We start from the raw sequence: 17,492 nt of genomic DNA, 5'->3' as shown, positions 1-17,492 counted from the left end.
AGATGAAAGAAAAGGGCATTACTCTCTGTCAAATTTTGCAAATCTTTCAGTCCCTCAAAGCAAGAAACAATCCGTTGTAATGTATGATCATCTTTTTTTCCCTAGATGCAAGATTTCAGACTGAGAGTCTCTCACTATGAACCCCACTGGGAGCTGTTCTTTTCAGATGTAGGCTAACACACAGCAGTTGACCCATGCAGAGTGACCACTGCAACATTAGAGAGGCAAAAATAACAGAGTATTCCCAAACGTATGAAACAAGGCACTTCTGAGAGAAGGCTGCCATTGTGTCCCTGAACTCTCTCCATGTGGCTTAGGTATTGTAGAGATCTCAGACCAGTTGGAATTGCAGCATATGCAAGACCTACAGTAGATGCATTGCAGTAATACAAGAACAAACGTGCAGTCTTAGACCCAAATTCTGCAAAGATTTATTCATGTGCTTAACTTTAAGCATGTGAGTATTCCCATAAACTTCAGTGGCACTATTCGCATGTGTGAAAGGACATGGGGTTGAATTTACATTGTTGCTTATGTTCTCAGCATTTCATAGAATGCTAAATTCATAGAATTTCTCTTTATTTAATATAGTTTTATGTTTCTATTATTAAATTTGAGAAATAACTTCCCCATTACACCTTACTGGCTATAGCTGTGACACTGCAAATACAAGTTTTGGATACTGTCATTGTGGGGGAATTGACTTTTTGTTCACATGGTGTCTGATCTGCAGTACTTTACTTCCAATCCAATATTCAAGGGATTGCTATGTGTTGCACATAGTAATTTTCATTGATGTGTGAGGTACATGAGTCCTTCAGACTTGATACCACATCAAGGTAGCTCTTAGAGAACCAACCTACCAGAAACAGAAGATTATGTCTGGACAAGGTTAAAAATTGCCCTGAGTATTATCTGAGCTAAGTTTTCTCTTACCTTCAAAGTTTGAGTTTCCCAACTAAAACTAAACCCTGAAGTGCTGCTACTCTTACTCCAAATATGTGCATCTTTGAAGATATTGTGTTGAAACTGACCAGGCATGATACATTCTGCTGTGCTTCACTGCAGCTTGTTTCAAAAATTGCATCTTTTCAGGCTTCCTAATAAAATGTTGTTTAAAAAGAACCCACAGGTGTGCAGTATCCATTCAGCTGACTTAAGCTACTGTGCTTTAAGAAAAATGTCATCCTAGTTTAGAATTATCTTGGTGGATTGACACACATTAAAAATCATCAAAATATAGGGCTTATAATGAAAGAAGTAACTGACCTTTATGTACATGTAGCAACAAACTATTGATTACCGGTGCAAAATAGGGCCCAAGTTTCAAACTTGGGTGCCTAAAGATAGGCACCTGAATATGTAGTACATTTAGGTAAGTTGTAAGTAATCATGCACCCACTATGCAAAATTGAGATCAGGATACAGTTTCCCCACATTTTGGGTTGCTGGCGGCAAAATTTCCCCAAAGTTCAAAGGTTTGTGGATTTGAGCTATGACTTTGGGCCCATTTCTGGTCATCAAGAACCCAAACGTAGTTGTAGATTTTAGTTCCCTTACATCTTACTTTGGTTTGTTTTTAGAAGATAGAGATTCTTGTTAGCAGTTACCTGCCATTTTTTGTCACAGCTACATAGTGAAGGCTAAGAAACATGCTCAGCAAACTAGTTTATTCAGCCACTTCAACAGGACAATGCTATTTATAATAAAGATTATTGTTAAATTACACCTTTTTTGTTGATGTTCAGGGGACATTTGCCAGGCCAGGTTCTTTGGGAACCAAATCTAGAAAACTGAAAACAAATTATTTGCTGTCTGATCTGTTGTGCAAAGGGAAGCTTTGAAAGTTTGAAATGTAGCAGTTTTTTCAACAAAACAAAAAGAGAAGAAAACATCTTTCTTATTAAACATTATTTAAAATGTATTTGCTTAGCATTTTAGGAAGCTTTTGTTTTATGTCTGCTATGTTTGTTACGTGTCTAGCCAATTTTAACATGTTCCTGTGGTTCACTGGCTGAGACAGGGATTGCATAGTTCGTCTGCATTTTAGTGGCACTACCAGGGGATGTCGGACCTTTTGCCCTTGTTTGTAGACACTCCGAAATTAAATATAACCTAACCTTAACACAGTTTTGGGAGAAATTTAGTATAACCTTGCACAGTATTTTTTTTTTTTACAAGTATTGTGACATCTGTACTGGCAGATCACTGCTAAATCACTTGTGGTTTAATCATTGTCACAATTATAACCACAAAATACCCTAACTAGCAGCAAAAAAATTGCTGTGTGCGACCTTTTGAGAACAGTCTCCAAACAGAAGTGACTAAGTACCAAGCAGTAATCCCAAGTTATTTTTGTATTTTTTGTTCTATATTCCAGTACAATTTATAATAAAACTTTAGTAAATAACCTCAGATTACTTGGATGATAAGATAACTGGGATAGCAGTAGTTTCTGAACAACTATAAAACCTTTTCTTAATGTGATATTCTTGTAAATTGCTTATTTAAGATAAATAACGAGGATTATCCTGCCTTTTAAGAATGTCAGTTACAAAGTTACAGTACATCTAATAAAATTAAAAGATTTGTGTCTAATTCTCAACTTCACTGAACTCATTCTTCTCTTTTCTATATCACCAAAATCATCTGGGCTCCAAATGAACATCCAGAGAGAGTGAGTGAGAGCAGTGGTTTTGTATGATGTTTTAAGTCTTTAAAAGTTAAATTTTAAGAAAATATTACAAAGTAGCTTGGCAGTTTAGGGGTTGGTGGGAAAATAATCTAAAAGGTAAAAACAAGAGGTGTCTTTTTTTTCTGTCATACCATTAGAGGAGTATCTAGGCATAGTATCTGATAATTTCAGATTATTGCTGGAAATTATATAACTATATCTGTATAGCTATATCTTTGTCTCTATATATCTATAGATGTGGCTCTGGTTTTTTTAAATATAATTATGCCAAATGTATTGATTGTGCCATTTTTAAGCACATTATACCATATACCATATACAACAGAAGTGTAAAATAATGGTACTTTTAGCATAGTAGCTTTCTCTATAGGTTAAGAACCATTGATGTTAGATTTTTTGCTATTTAATCCATGGACTGTCACATTCCATTATCTGAATTGCCCAACAGCCTGGTCGTTGTATATTTCAGAATGTATATTTAAAGCTCTTTAATATTTACATTGCATATGTCACTGTAAAAGGTGATTTTTATCCTGGCCTCTTGCCCAAAAACATGCTGAATGGCAACTAACCAATCAAAACTTAATGAGCCTTGGTAACTGGACTTTAGTGAGAAGCTCAGTCACTGGTTCACTGACCTGTATTACACAGTATCTCATTTGGCAGTGAATTAAGAATAGAGCAGACACATCATCAGCAGATTTTCCTGAGTGCAGACTTCTCTTGGTACTAACTTCCAAAGTCCAAGGACGCTCCAATCTAGCTTTCTAAACCTGATCTGTCAGTGTGGTATAACCAGCTTATTAATTGGCTTAAAGATGATAATTGAACTAACCTTTCTACATTTAAAAAAACCCATAACATTTTGGCAATCATGATAAACTTCTCATAACTGATAAAGAAAGAACCTGAATAATACAAACCTTGAAGTATTTCACAGGGTGATTGGGGATGCAGGACAAATACAAAATGATATTAAAGCACAATCAAGTGTTATGATTACATTTGCAATAATACATGTAAATAATGCTTTTTCAGCAGGAACAAGATAGATGCATGCATCTTTGTTTTTATACTCCCTTTGGTCTCATCCAGATTGTTAAGTGATACTGCTCTAATGTAAAAAGAGGTTACTGACAAGATTCTGCTCTCAGCTGTCCAGGGTGAACCTTGGCTACAATATTTCTTTTTCTTTTCCCCTTCCATGTTCCCGTTGCCAACATGTGTCAGGAGAGCAGAGCATCAAAACTGGAGACACTGATAAAAGCCATGCGTTCCAGATGCACTTTCTAATTAATTTAGGATCTTGCTGGGGGTCTGGTCAGCTAAAGCCAGATTTGTATGTGTCATTGTATTATAAAGAAACATAATTCTATTTTGGTGGTTCAGTTATAACAGCAGTCCTTGACAATTTCACTCAACACAATTTTAGGATTAAAATTAAACTTTTAGTGTATGTTTTTATATTTATTGTATACTATATTAAAAACACAAAATTTGCATACAAATTTCTGTCTCTCCTGCTTGTTAGTTTGCAACCTTCTTTCTTGAATAGACTGTGTGCTCAAAATTTTTAAATATTTGTCAGATTACTCTGAAATACTTGTTTCTCATAGTAAAATTAATATTTTTGAGGCTCTATTAAGGTTACCAGTTAGGGAAGGTTTGATGAAAAGCTTATAACTGGAAAAGCTCTGTTAATTTGCTGTTTTAAAAAAACCCCATGTTTGCACCGTATTAACCAAGCTTATCTCCAGCATGACAATCAGTTCATACCTAGCAAGACGATGACTCCAGCATTTTTTACTCCAAGAGCAGTAAGTTCATTCTACTTAGTTCAATATCTCCAGTTGGCTCAGAATTGCTAGTGTTTGTCCTTATCACACGAATAATGCATGATCACATTCTACTGTGCAGTAGGTTAACAAAGATCTTAACATTTTCCTGTCTCCCCAGAGAATATACATTTAACCAGATAAAATGATCTGCAGGTGAAATATTTTAGTATTTAGAATTAGAACCATTTGAACTCGTAGCAAACAAGGCAGCTGAGTTGTTCAAAATACAAACACCCTTTTAAGACAACCACATAAAACGAAACATAAAGACAGACAGTGCAATAGCAAATATAGCTGTCTGTGCACTTCACGTCCTTTGTTTATTTTTTCATTTAAAAATCTTCATTGTATTTTAATACTTACATTACAGGCCTGCTTGCAAAATGATACATGAATCATTTAAAAGGGTCTCTTAGGCAGTACTTAATTTCCTTATAGCCAGTGCTTTGCCAGTGCTATTTACAGCTACAAGAGTGCGATTGAGAGAATTGGAGCTGAAGTGATTCTCTCCTATGACTCAACTAATAAACTTTGTCGGAACACTAAAGAAGATTTCATGTTTGGTCTTTTTTGACTCTCACCTCTGAATATTGTAATAGGCTAAAGCCTCAGAGTTCCCATCCAACTTTAACTTTTCTGAACTCAAGGATAATTCAGAACTGGAGCTTTGGTTCTGATACATTTCTATTTGCATGACTAGATATGAGGAACACTCAATACTAGGAAACCAGGGGGGAGAGGATGCACAGAATGTTCTGGAGAAAAAATTATAATTCCTTCTCAACTAAAAGAGAGAATCCAAAATTGTTCTCAGCAGTGGGTGCAAATGCTCAGCTAGGACTTGCAGCTAAAAATAATCAGTAAAACACCTTTTAATTAGAGCATTATAATGGTTCACTTTCTCAAACTGTATTGCCTACTAAGGATGAATATTTTTGAAGATTTAATTTACGGTTGGAAAATGTCTCCTAATGCCTTTTGTTAGAGCTTTCTGTGTAATTTTCTAAGTGTTGTTTTTACTCATGTGGATGCTTCTCCCCATCACAAAAATGCACCCATCATTTGGTGTAATTGATTCCATGTGCTAAATAAAGGCAAAGGGATGTTGTGAGTCAGGACTGAGGTGCATTATATTCTGCAAGGTTATGTAAGGAAGCTTGCACCTTGCCTGTTTACGCTCAGCACCCTTTTTCTCTAATACTCTACAAATACCAAATGCTATTAGTGCTTGGAGAGGCCTCATTTTAAATTCATTGAAACAAGTTATTCAGAGCTTTCCACTTTATACACTGACCAAATGCTGACCTCAGTTACACCACTGCAACTGCATCGAATATGGTCCCAAATGAAATGTCCAGGATTGTGTATTAGCAATGTAGAGAAAGTAGAACTGATGACACAAAAATCCATATTCTGTATCTCAAGGCAGATTGTTATTGCTACTCAAGTTCTTCTCCATGCAGATTTTTTCTAATAGCAAAGGTTTGATTTTAAATTTGCAGAGTTTAGTCTAAGTTAAAGATCTCCAAAAGAACCAATCAGCAAACTTGTAGTCACAGTTGTGCCAGAATATTTAAGTGAAAGTACAATGTCTTTGCATTCCTAATGTTAACCGAGGTTTATTTTATTTTCTATTTGTTTAAAAGCTGCTTTTCTACCATTTTTTGCATATCTACTAGGTTCTTAATCTATTTCTGCTAACAATATTGTGCAAATAACACCGAAACTCACCAAATGTCAAGAAACCTAAATGGGTGCTCCATAAAGTGAAGTTACATATGTAACATAGGTTTCAGAGTAACAGCCGTGTTAGTCTGTATTCGCAAAAAGAAAAGGAGTACTTGTGGCACCTTAGAGACTAACCAATTTATTTGAGCATGAGCTTTCGTGAGCTACAGCTCACTTCATCAGATGCATACCGTGGAAACTGCAGCAGACTTTATATATACACAGAGAATATGAAACAATACCTCCTCCCACCCCACTGTCCTGCTGGACAGTGTAGGTATTGTTTCATATTCTCTGTGTATATATAAAGTCTGCTGCAGTTTCCACAGTATGCATCTGATGAAGTGAGCTGTAGCTCACGAAAGCTCATGCTCAAATAAATTGGTTAGTCTCCAAGGTGCCACAAGTACTCCTTTTCTTTATATGTAACATAGTTATAGTTCGATGATGCAGAATTACAAGAAGTGAAATTTATCTAGAGCTTGAGGGGGGTGAGGTGCCTATTCTTTCTTTGATACACAGGTATAATTAGATCCATGTTTAAAATCTCATTTTAGTTTTACTTCACAAATATTCATGTGTGGAAACAGAGATTTAAGTGACATTTCACACATATCCGTGCTTCTTGTGTGGCCGGTGCACAGCCTCACCAGGAGCGCTTGTACCAATTTAATTGCCAGTGTAGAGCATTGTGGAACAGCTTCTGAAAGGCTGCAACAATCAATGTAAGCAACACTGTGTCTACATTGACACTCTGTCAGCCTACTAGCTACATCGACCTAAGCGCTACACCTCTTGCAAAGGTGGAATTAAGTCGGTGAAGTGGGCGAGTTACATTGATGGGAGCTATGTTTTAGTGTAGATACTTAGAGTTATGTTGGCATAAGCTGCCTTACATCGACCTAACTCTGTAGTATAGACCAGGGCTTAGTCCTAACCTAAAAAGCAGACACAAGAGAGATTTTCAAAGGGCCTTAGGCTCCCAGTTCCCGCTGAAAGTCCATGGGATCTAACTCTCATTTGTACCTTTGAAAATCTTCCATAGCATGCTTCTCTTGAACCAAACAAAGGAACACATGAAATACCAGAGACTCAAACATCTTAAGAATTCTGTATGTCCAGAACTCACCAGAAAGGTTCATCACTAGTCCTCTAAGCTCAGACTGGTACAGAGGGAGACAGGAAGTCAGAGATATGTGGGAACAGTGATGTTTACCACATAGAAGTTGAGTACAGGAACCATATAATCCTAAGTCTACAACGTAAGAAGAAAAACAGACATGTCTGTATAGTAAATTACTGTATCAAGACTGTATTGATGCAATTTAACATATAATAGGTGTGGAATCTGTTATGAAGTACCTGTGGAATAATACCAGACAAACCTAGAGAGTTGAATATTAGTGTAACCAGTGTTCAAATGTATGCAACACTTGAAGAAAGAGTGTAAAAGTCTAACAATGTGGGACTAATCCGACAGCTGAAATAAATGAATCTGCGTGTCATCTAACTTGACCCTATGATCAATTGAGCAGTTCCTGTTAGTGGAAACTCTTTGAGATGTGTTGGTTCATGTTTGGATAGTTTGCAGTGCTAAACGGATCTGATGATTTTAGACATACAGTGCTGCTCATCCTGCTCCTGACCTTTATTCCAAAGACACGTGACAAGTATGAATTTTATTTGAGCCCTGCTATGGGAGTGAAGTATTTCTCACTTTGCAACTTTATTACGTTTAGCAGAAATTCCTTCTGTAATTATGACATGACATTAATGTTCACAGGAACTCAAAGCTGGATGTTCCACTGGGTAAAACAAATGGTAGTTGAAGTGGGGAGGGTGGACATAAAAATTGCTGATTTTTCTATAGTCATGCCAAATTTGAACAAGGAAAATACTCGTTACTGTACTTTAGCCCTAGTTACCTTAGTTCTCCGACTGTAATTGTTAATGATGACTCAAATCCTTGGTGAACTAATCAAAATAGTATACTATGTTACCAACAGTGGAAAAGACCCCCTCAGCAGTTTTAGTCAAATTATACTGTATAATACACACAAATAATAGGTATGTAATGTGTCCTGATACTCTACTTATAGGCTACCAGCAGTATGTTGTAATGGTCCTTTAGCATACGTAGTGGAGGACTTGACTTTTACACAGCCCATTTGCTGGGGGAAAGAACGAGGGAGTCATTAATTTCTGGAGAGTGTTTTTGCCAGAAAGACACAGGCTATAAATCTGATATATTCACAGAAAAGTGACGTACATTTCAAATGTTCTAACCAGTATGCTCACCATGAGAGAATTGATTATACTGTAAATATAATTAAGTTAATATTTTATGCTCTGTTTTTCAAATAACTGGCTATGGTTTTACCCATTGATGGTCTTTCTAAAAACTCATGAGTATATTAATGTTTGCACAGACATGAGCAAACACATACAATTTAGCAAAAAGTCTTATTCAAATCCCGGTTATATTTCATTAGGTTTCTTGTTAACCATCTAACGTTGCACACCCATGTTAGCTGTTTGTTTCGATTTGAAATGTTTTCCTGCTAATATGGATACTCTGCTTACTTCCTTTTTTTTTTTTTTTTTAAAGAAGTGAAGGGGCTAGGTATATTTCTTTTGGGTTTTTTCTGTTTTATTTAAAAATATCTAGAAATAGTTAACTCAGCTGCTTTTTTCTGCTCTCTAAGGGGTCGCCTGGCCTGATATGCACCGTCTGGCAGACAGAGTCCATCTGGAAGAGCTGATTAAAATTGGCATCCTGAAAGGCAATGTAGATGACATGGTGAAGGTTCATCTGGGTGCAATATTTATGCCACACGGACTTGGACATCTACTTGGAATTGATGTGCATGATGTTGGAGGCTACCCAGAGGTTAGTGCTAGCTGTTTTGCAGATTAACCCTTCTGACTTGAGTAGGCATTTCTTTTAGTTTCACAGTCAGTAGCGTCTTCTCTGGGTAGGAATTGATATGCACTGAAGTTTTTCTTTGCTGGTGTGGTATTTCATATGGTTTTCCTGAAATTAAATGATGATTTCATCAACACATGAAATGCTCCTGTGAAATGCCTACTCCTGCTGGCCTGCAGGGATTCTTAGCGTTCCTAAAGCTCCTGTGAATAAGGTGCAAGAGTGTGTTTTATTTTCAGTTGGTCCATTTGTTGCATCTATTTATTCAGCAGTAGCCTCATGATCAGCAGTGTGCTCATGCAGAAGCATGTGTTCCCTGCCTCAAAGAGTTTATGATCTAAAAAGACCACACCGGAAAAAAATATGTAAGGATGGAGGGAAAGGATTGCAACTTTGATGCAAGGTGATCAGGGTAACGGTTGGCACACAGCTTGGTAGAGCCATCATTTTACATGTATGTGTATTATATGTTAAAAATTTAGTTTGCAGGAGCGCATTTGTTAGTGGAGAAAAGGAAGAAATTGTTGGAGTAAGGGAAGGGAGTGGGGACAGAGAAACTGCATGGGAGGGAGGTGGAAATGGTGGTGGAGGGAGTAAAAGCAATGGACAGAGTTAGGTTGACAAGGTGGGAGAGGTCATATCTTTTATTTGACCATCTTCTGTTAGTGAGAGCATTAGGTTGGGCAGCTGGGGTGCAGCCATTGTAGAAGAGGGGTATGATAAAAATGTGACTAACACCCAATGGCAACACAGCGGTGAGACCTATTAAGACCTCTGATTTTTCCACTGCAAAATTAAAAATATACTCTGAAGCCATAGTCAACCTGGGTTTTGTGAAATCCCATAAAATACAATATCCCTGTTTCCCTTCATTTCCAACAATAATTGCTAGTACCTCTGTTTACCAGCCAGCACCTCTGTTGTTCTCTAAACAATTTTAGAGGGATTGATGCGAATATGCAACATTTCAAACAAATGTTTTTTTGCCTATGAGTATGCTCAGTATCAATACTCCCAGCCTTGACACATGCTTCAAAAAACATTTCCCTCCGAGGAAATGCCATTGTAAAGTGTACATTTATTCTGAACCTGCACGGTGCTAAGTTCCTCCTGTGAGAAGCTGAGTGTCTTCCAGTCTGAATGGTGTGGGAGGTTACAAGAGCTCACCCTCCTGCAGCAAGGCCCTGAAGGGACTGATGACAAACTCATGCCAGAGTAGGTACAGATATGCCTGATACATGCACTCACTGTGGAAAAATAAAACACACACCTGCAAGGAGCACACACCTTGCCAATACATAATGCACATCCCTGCAGTTCTTTCATGGGGATTTTTAGAGGAAAGATACTTTGCCAAAAGGAGAAACCTCTCTTGAAGGGAGGAGGGAGATACGGTCCCTCCCAGACACCTGCCCATGGGTTTTTCCGTGACTGCCCATCTTCCTACATGAATGAATCCAATGAATCATTAGCTTATTCTTCCAACTTGGGTCACCATATATTCATTGGCTGTAGTGTGTCACTCAGTGTATTGGTCAGCAGTGGGCATAGAAAGAACCGGACTGCTAGGTCTCTCCACAACCCTTTGCAATCTTTTCAAACCTAAGAGCGTGATTGTTGTGTCTGTACTACACAAGCTGCAAAAGGAGAGTCTCCTGAGGCAGGCTGGTTGCTATTAAAATGTTTTTCTCTATCCTTTTAATACTAATTTTAAACAAAACTGTGTGGCTCCTACATTTTTCCCTCTTTGGTTCAATTTTAAAATACATATTTTTCTGAAAAAAGAGTTTAAAGTTGAATGCGGTTTGTTAATGTGAGGGTCCGCTTGAGTGGATTCTTGCATCAGTTCTTAGTCCCACAACTGCTGCTACTGCATAATAATTGATTTAGGCTATATAGGAGAAGAACGTAAGGCTCTGGTGTGAGTGTACATACTATGCAGAAAGAATTACTTTCTCCAGGCACTATTTGATCTTTACATGTAACCATATTCTGGCCACTTAGAAAACTTTTCAGTGCACTGAAAAGTTTTCTTTCTCAAGTACAAGCACGATATGCAACTACTTTTGTTCTTAAAAGATTGGTGACAAATGTCTTAAAGCCTGACTAAAACAGTAATGAAGAATAATAACCGAAATAACCAGGATGAAATATACAGGGATAATTAAACAACTACATAATGATGTAACGTGTATGTCGATGTGAAGTCTGATTAAGGCCTGGTCTATGTAAGGAAATTAGGTCAATATAACTTCATTGCTCACTGATGTGAAAAATCCACACCCCGGAACAACACAATTAAATCAACCTTAACCCCCTGTGTAGGCAGTGCTAGGTTGACAGGCAAATTCTCTCGTTGACCTTGCTACTGCCTCTCAAGGAGGTGGAGTATCTATGCCAATGGGAGAACACCTTCTATCGGTGTAGGTCAGTGGTTCTCAAACTTTTGTACTGGTGACCCCTTTCACATAGCAAGCCTCTGAGTGCGACCCCCCCCTTATGAATTAAATACACTTTTAAATATATTTAACACCATTATAAATGCTGGAGGGAAAGCGGGGTTTAGGGTGGAGACTGGCAGCTCACAACCCCCCATGTAATAACCTCGCAACCCCCTGAGGGGTCCCAACCCCCAGTTTGAGAACCCCTGGTGTAGGTCGTGTCTTTACAGAAGTGCAACAGTAGCGCAGCTTTAGTGATACAGCTACACTGCTGCAGCATTTTAAGTGTCGACAAGCCCTAATATAGAAGAGTGACTAATACACTTTTCAGAGCATTAAAAACATTATTTCCTAGAATTAGAAGAACTATTTTTGTGCATTAAATGCATACTCTGAGTGCTATGTGAATTTGACAGTAGTTATGATTTCCCCCAAAATTAATATGATGGTTCATGAATAGCGTCTGAAAGAAGAGACTCTATAATTCTACTACCCAACAATGAGACGTTCGCAACAGTCTAAAAAAACAAACTGTAACTGCCAAGGGGTTTGGCTGATACAATAATAAATAAAACTAGTTGAAATATTTTCAGAAAGATTTTTCTGTTTTGTATTTTTTGAGTATCACAAGATTTTAAGAAAAAACTGTTTTCAATAATGTATCATACAAATGTATGTGTTCTGCTTCACATTTTTGTAAGATTTCCATCTTTTACATGGTCTGTGGGCCCCTTCATATGAGGATGAATGGGACTGGAAAAAGGAGTGCGAATTGGCTCCCACCTGCACCAAATGTTAGGAGCCCGGAACCTCCACTTCTCCAGCTTCTTTAAGGGATGCTTTCTTCTAGTCAGCTACAGAAGCTTTTTAGGCATGATATTAATACATTTAGGAACATGTTTGTGTTGTGGGGGTGTTCATTTATGTACCATGATCTTATTGGTTGAACAGTTGTGAATTGGATGTTTCTTTTTTAAAAGCTACGTTTCACAGTTATGATTTAAATACTGACGGAGATGTAATTTGAACGCTGTGTTAGATTTCTCTCCAACAAACCACAGGGTTTCACATTATCTCAGTTATGCCACGTAATGACAGCTGTTTGGGGATTGCATTTTTTAAGGAGAGGGAAGAAATCATACATAAACATTTGAACCTATGTTTTATTTTAAACATCACGGTATACTGATGTTCCCCAGGTTACGCAAGACCTGATTTACGCAAATTTGCACTTACGGAAAAAGTTCCGTAAACTAGAAATGGGGGTGGAGTCTTTTTTCTTTTCTTTTTTTTGTGTAACGTTTGGGGATACGTTTCCGACTTACGCAAAATTTGAGTTACGCAAGGCTTTCCGGAACGGAATGGAACAATTGAGTAAGTCGGGGAGCGTCTGTACTTAATGATTGACATAAAATTACAGTAATGTCAGTGTACTGGAATGGGCTTTTCAGCTTGAATTTGATGAAAAAGAAACAAAAATTAAATTGAACCCTTGGCTGTGTGCAAAGCTTCATCGCTAACTTATATGGCACAGATAATTAGTGGCCCTCTGTCCATGCTGTTCTCTCACCTCATGTTGGCATTGAACTCACATAGCAGGAGTGACTTGGCAGACTCAAGGGAGATCTGTTAGTGGACTCCAGAATTTAAGAGCCCAGTCAACGCACAGTCAACCTATGGAACTTGTTGCCAGGGAATGTTGTGAAGGCCAAAACTATAACTGGGTTCAAAAAAGAATTAATAAGTTCATGGAGGATAGGTCCATCAATTGCTATTAGCCAAGATGGTCAGGGACACAACCTAATGCTCTGGGTGTCATAAGCTTCTAACAGAAGCTGGGAGTCGACAGTAGAGGATGGATCACTTAGTATTTGCCCTGTTCTGTTTATTCCCTTTGAAGCACGTGGCATTGGCCACCATTGGAAGACAGGATGCTGGGCTAGATAGACCATTGGTCTGACCCAGGATGGCCATTCTTATGCTTCATATACTTATGCTCATACTTAACTTTTACGCATGTGAGTTGTTTTGACTTTAATCATGTGAGTACTGAAGCTACTTCTACTTATAGTTTAATGTTTGTGTAAGCTTTTGTAGGCCCAAGAGCCAAGTAAGTTTTAGGACAGGTGAGAGGAATCAGTGAAGTAGGATATCTCCTGCACTTTTAAAATTAACTACAGGATATACATTTTGTAAGGCCAGAGCCTCACATACAGAGGGAAAACCCATAATTGTTTTTCAATTAGATGTAAAGCAACAGATCCTTCTGATCCATCACAGACCTTTCTTCATTACAAATCTGTAGTTGTCCCAGCTATGCCAGAAGAAAGACAAGATGCAATGGATGTGATTTAATTAGACTGCAACTTAATTCACTTAAAATATCTGGGAATAACCGGCAATAAACTGTTATCGAGCAGGTCATCATTAGTTTCTTAATTGTTTCCCCCCTACTTGGAAGAACTGCTCTCAGCACTCTTACATCCCAACCTGGTCCCAGCCAGCCTGTTTCTGGGCCCCCTCACATGAGGATGAATGAGGCTGGAAAAAGGAGGGGGAATTGGCTCCCACCTGCACCAGATGTTAGGAGCCCCAAACCCCCACTTCTCCAGCTTCTTTAAGGGATGCGTTCTTCTAAATCCTCTTCCAATCCATTTTGTCTGAGAACCATATCCCCTCTGTGAGAAGTACCCCTCCACTAGACATCTTTCACAAGGAGTTCCCCCACCACCTGATCCAGCCACTTCCTGTTCCTCCCTGCTCTGTCCAGGTAGATTCTGCTCGCCACCTCCATTTGCAGAAGGGACCCCACATAAGGACAAACAACCCCTTTTCTTCCAACCAGCTGGACAAGGACATCCCCACATTCAGTTGTGGTGAGCTAGTTTCTACAAATACTCATTTAGCATACAGAGTTGCTTTCTTTTCCCTTATGTGTTTCAGGAAAGGAGTTGTTTATATACATAAATCAAAATTAACAAATGTTCGTTCTCTTGTGTATTGTACAATCTATTTTAAGGGCTATATATTCAAATTCTGACTAATCTGTGTCGGCAGTTTTGCAAATGCAGTCAGTTGTGGGTGCATAGGAATTTAGGGATAAGATTTCAAATAAATCAAGCTCTCTGTTGCATGTTTGTAAAATAAGTCTAATTGTATGCTGAATTTATGAACAAATACTGAAGTTGAATATAGATTGAGTGCATGTAGTCATGTAATTTCATTCTCAAATTACACATGCATTTGCATGCCTAACCACTCTAAAAATCTGACCCTAGACCCTATCCAGCTTCCTGATTTCTGTCTGCAAAGGTTTGTATCTACAGTTGGTCTGGAAAAAGGATAAACAATGAGGTGGCAAAGTTTGCAGATGATACAAAATTACTTGGGATAGTTAAGTCCAAAGCTGACTGTGAAGAGTTGCAAAGAAATCTCACAAAACTGGGCTACTGGGCAACAAAATGGCAGATGAAATTCAGTGTTGATAAATGAGAAGTAGTGTACGTTGGAAAACATAATCCCAACTATACATACAAAATGATGGGGGCTACATTAGCTGTTACCACTCAAGAAAGCGATCTTGGAGCCATTGTGGATAGTTCTATGAAAACATCCGTTCAGTGTGCAGCAGCAATCAAAAAAGCTAACAGAATGTTATGAACCATTAGGAAAGGGACAGAAAATATCATGATGTCACTATATAAATCATGGTACACCCACACCTTGAATACTGTATACAGATCTGAACAGCCCATCTCAAAAAAGATATATTAGAATTGGAAAAAGTACAGAGAAAGGCAACAAAACTGGGGTATGGAGGGGTATGGAGCAGCTTCCATATAAGAAGAGATTAAAAAGATTAGAACTGTTCATCTTAGGGCATGTCTACACTTACCGGTAGATTGGCACTGCTGCAATCAATGCAGCGAGTGTCGATTTAGCAGGTCTGGTGAAGACCCACGAAATCGATGAGAGAGCACTCTCCCATCGATTTGTGTACTCCATCTCCCTGAGAAGCGTAAGGGAAGTTGATGGGAGATGCTGTCCTGTCGACATAGCGCAGTGTAGCCACCGTGGTAAGTGGATCTAAGTACGTCGACTTCAGTTACATTATTCGCGTAACTTAGATCAGTTTACTGCGGTAATATAGACCAGCCCTTAGAAAAGAGGCTGCTAAGGTGGGCGATATGATAGAGACTTATAAAATCATGAATGGTGTTGAGAAAGTGAATAAGGAAGTGCTATTTACTCCTTCACATAACATAAGAAGCGGAGGATACCCAATGAAATTCAGAGGCAGCAAGTTTAAAACAAAAATAAGGAAGTACTTCTTCATGCTATGTACAGTCAACCTGTGGAACTCTTTGCCAGGGGATGTTGTGAAGACCAAAAATGTAACTGGGTTCCAAAAAGAATTAGATAAATTCCTGGAGGATAGGTCCAGCAAGATGGTCAGGGATGCAATCCCATGCTCCGTGTCCCTATATCTCTGACTGCCAGAATCTGGGACTGAATGACAGGGGATAGATCACTCAGTAATTGCTCTATTCTATTTGTTCCATCTGAAGAATCTGGCACTGTCCACTGATGGAAGGAAGGATATTGGGCTAGATGGTCCAGTGCTCTGACCCAGTATGGCTATTCTTATATTATGTTCACATTTCAGATGATTAGATAACTCTTATCTACAAAAGATTGTGTGTGTAAAATTACAGGTCCACAATTAGTTTTCTTTTGAAAATATGACTGTAAAGATGTATTGGGAGTTTGGGGAAGGGAAGGAAACTTTTAAAATTTGGTCTCTTAGACACTATATGGAGAGTTTACTACCAGTGTTGTATCAGGAAATCAATGCAAGTAATTCTGCATGCGTCTGAATTAACCATCAACCTTTCTACAGTATTTTTCTTAATTAAATTATAAATATACACAGTTGGACACTGTAGCACGAACACACCGCTTATCCATGTTAATTAAAAGAAGAGTCTTGGCTATGTTTCATTTTCTTATGAGGAGACAATACATTTTAAATATATTTTATAGATTGTGAAGTTATTTTGGTGTGTTTAACATTTACAAAGTAGACTGCTTTTATGAGGAATTTCACAATGCTGTTTGTGTATTTATTACATGCTGTGCACATGCTTGCCGTATCCTGCCCTATTTTCTAATTAGCGAAGAAGCAAGTTACTTGCTTTTGGCTGAGAGAATTTTTGAAAGCATTAAAAATTATTTTAAAAAAGAAAAACTTTCCAAAGGTTTATTATTCAATTATTTTTCAAGTATAAGCAGCAAAGTTTGGAATAACACCGTAAGTTTTTCATTTCCTAATTTCTATCCATAACAAAGTATGCTGTGTTCCAAAAAACTGATTCCAGACATTGTTAGCTTAGATTAGTTATTCATTAGTAGCCAGGTTTTTGCAAAATTGGCAGTAATATTTTTTTTCCAGTAAGCAGCTTTCACATGCAGCATTCAATAAGCACTTCCTTGCCCTTTGACAGCAACACTGCAAAATGTGTGCAAATATCCTATAAAAATAATGTTGTTTTATTCAGAATATATCTATTATCTTTCTTTTGTTGCTTTGTAAAAACTTTTAGTTTTGGAAAACAGTGTTGGTGGTATACAAACTACATTTATGGCCAGATTTTCAAAAGAATTTAACACCCAACAGCTCCCATTTAGGGACCTAAATAAGTGCCCTGATTTTCAGAAGTTCTCTGCAGTGAGCCACTCTCATGGAAAACCTTGTCCTAAATAGCATAATTCTTGATGGGAGCTGCTGGATCCAAAACACTTTTGAAAATCTGGTTGCTTCATTTAGGGCCCTAAATGGCAGTTGAGCAGGCTTGAAAATCTGG

The 17,492-nt window shown here is 38.0% G+C and overlaps 1 protein-coding gene across 3 annotated transcripts in view; it reads left to right on the top strand.

Annotated features, from left to right (window-relative positions):
• Positions 1 to 17,492, top strand: part of PEPD (peptidase D) — a 223,290-nt gene that overhangs the window by 185,432 nt on the left and 20,366 nt on the right. For all 3 annotated transcript variants that reach the window (XM_077831255.1, XM_077831256.1, XM_077831254.1), the window contains one exon: positions 8,967 to 9,151. In XM_077831255.1, the coding sequence (XP_077687381.1) occupies positions 8,967 to 9,151 (185 nt within the window). The remainder of the gene's footprint in view (positions 1 to 8,966; positions 9,152 to 17,492) is intronic.

Source organism: Eretmochelys imbricata, chromosome 12 (genome assembly GCF_965152235.1).
Source record: "Eretmochelys imbricata isolate rEreImb1 chromosome 12, rEreImb1.hap1, whole genome shotgun sequence".
In the NCBI taxonomy this organism is placed as follows: Eukaryota; Metazoa; Chordata; order Testudines; family Cheloniidae; genus Eretmochelys; species Eretmochelys imbricata.
This window is presented reverse-complemented; position numbering and strand designations above follow the sequence as displayed.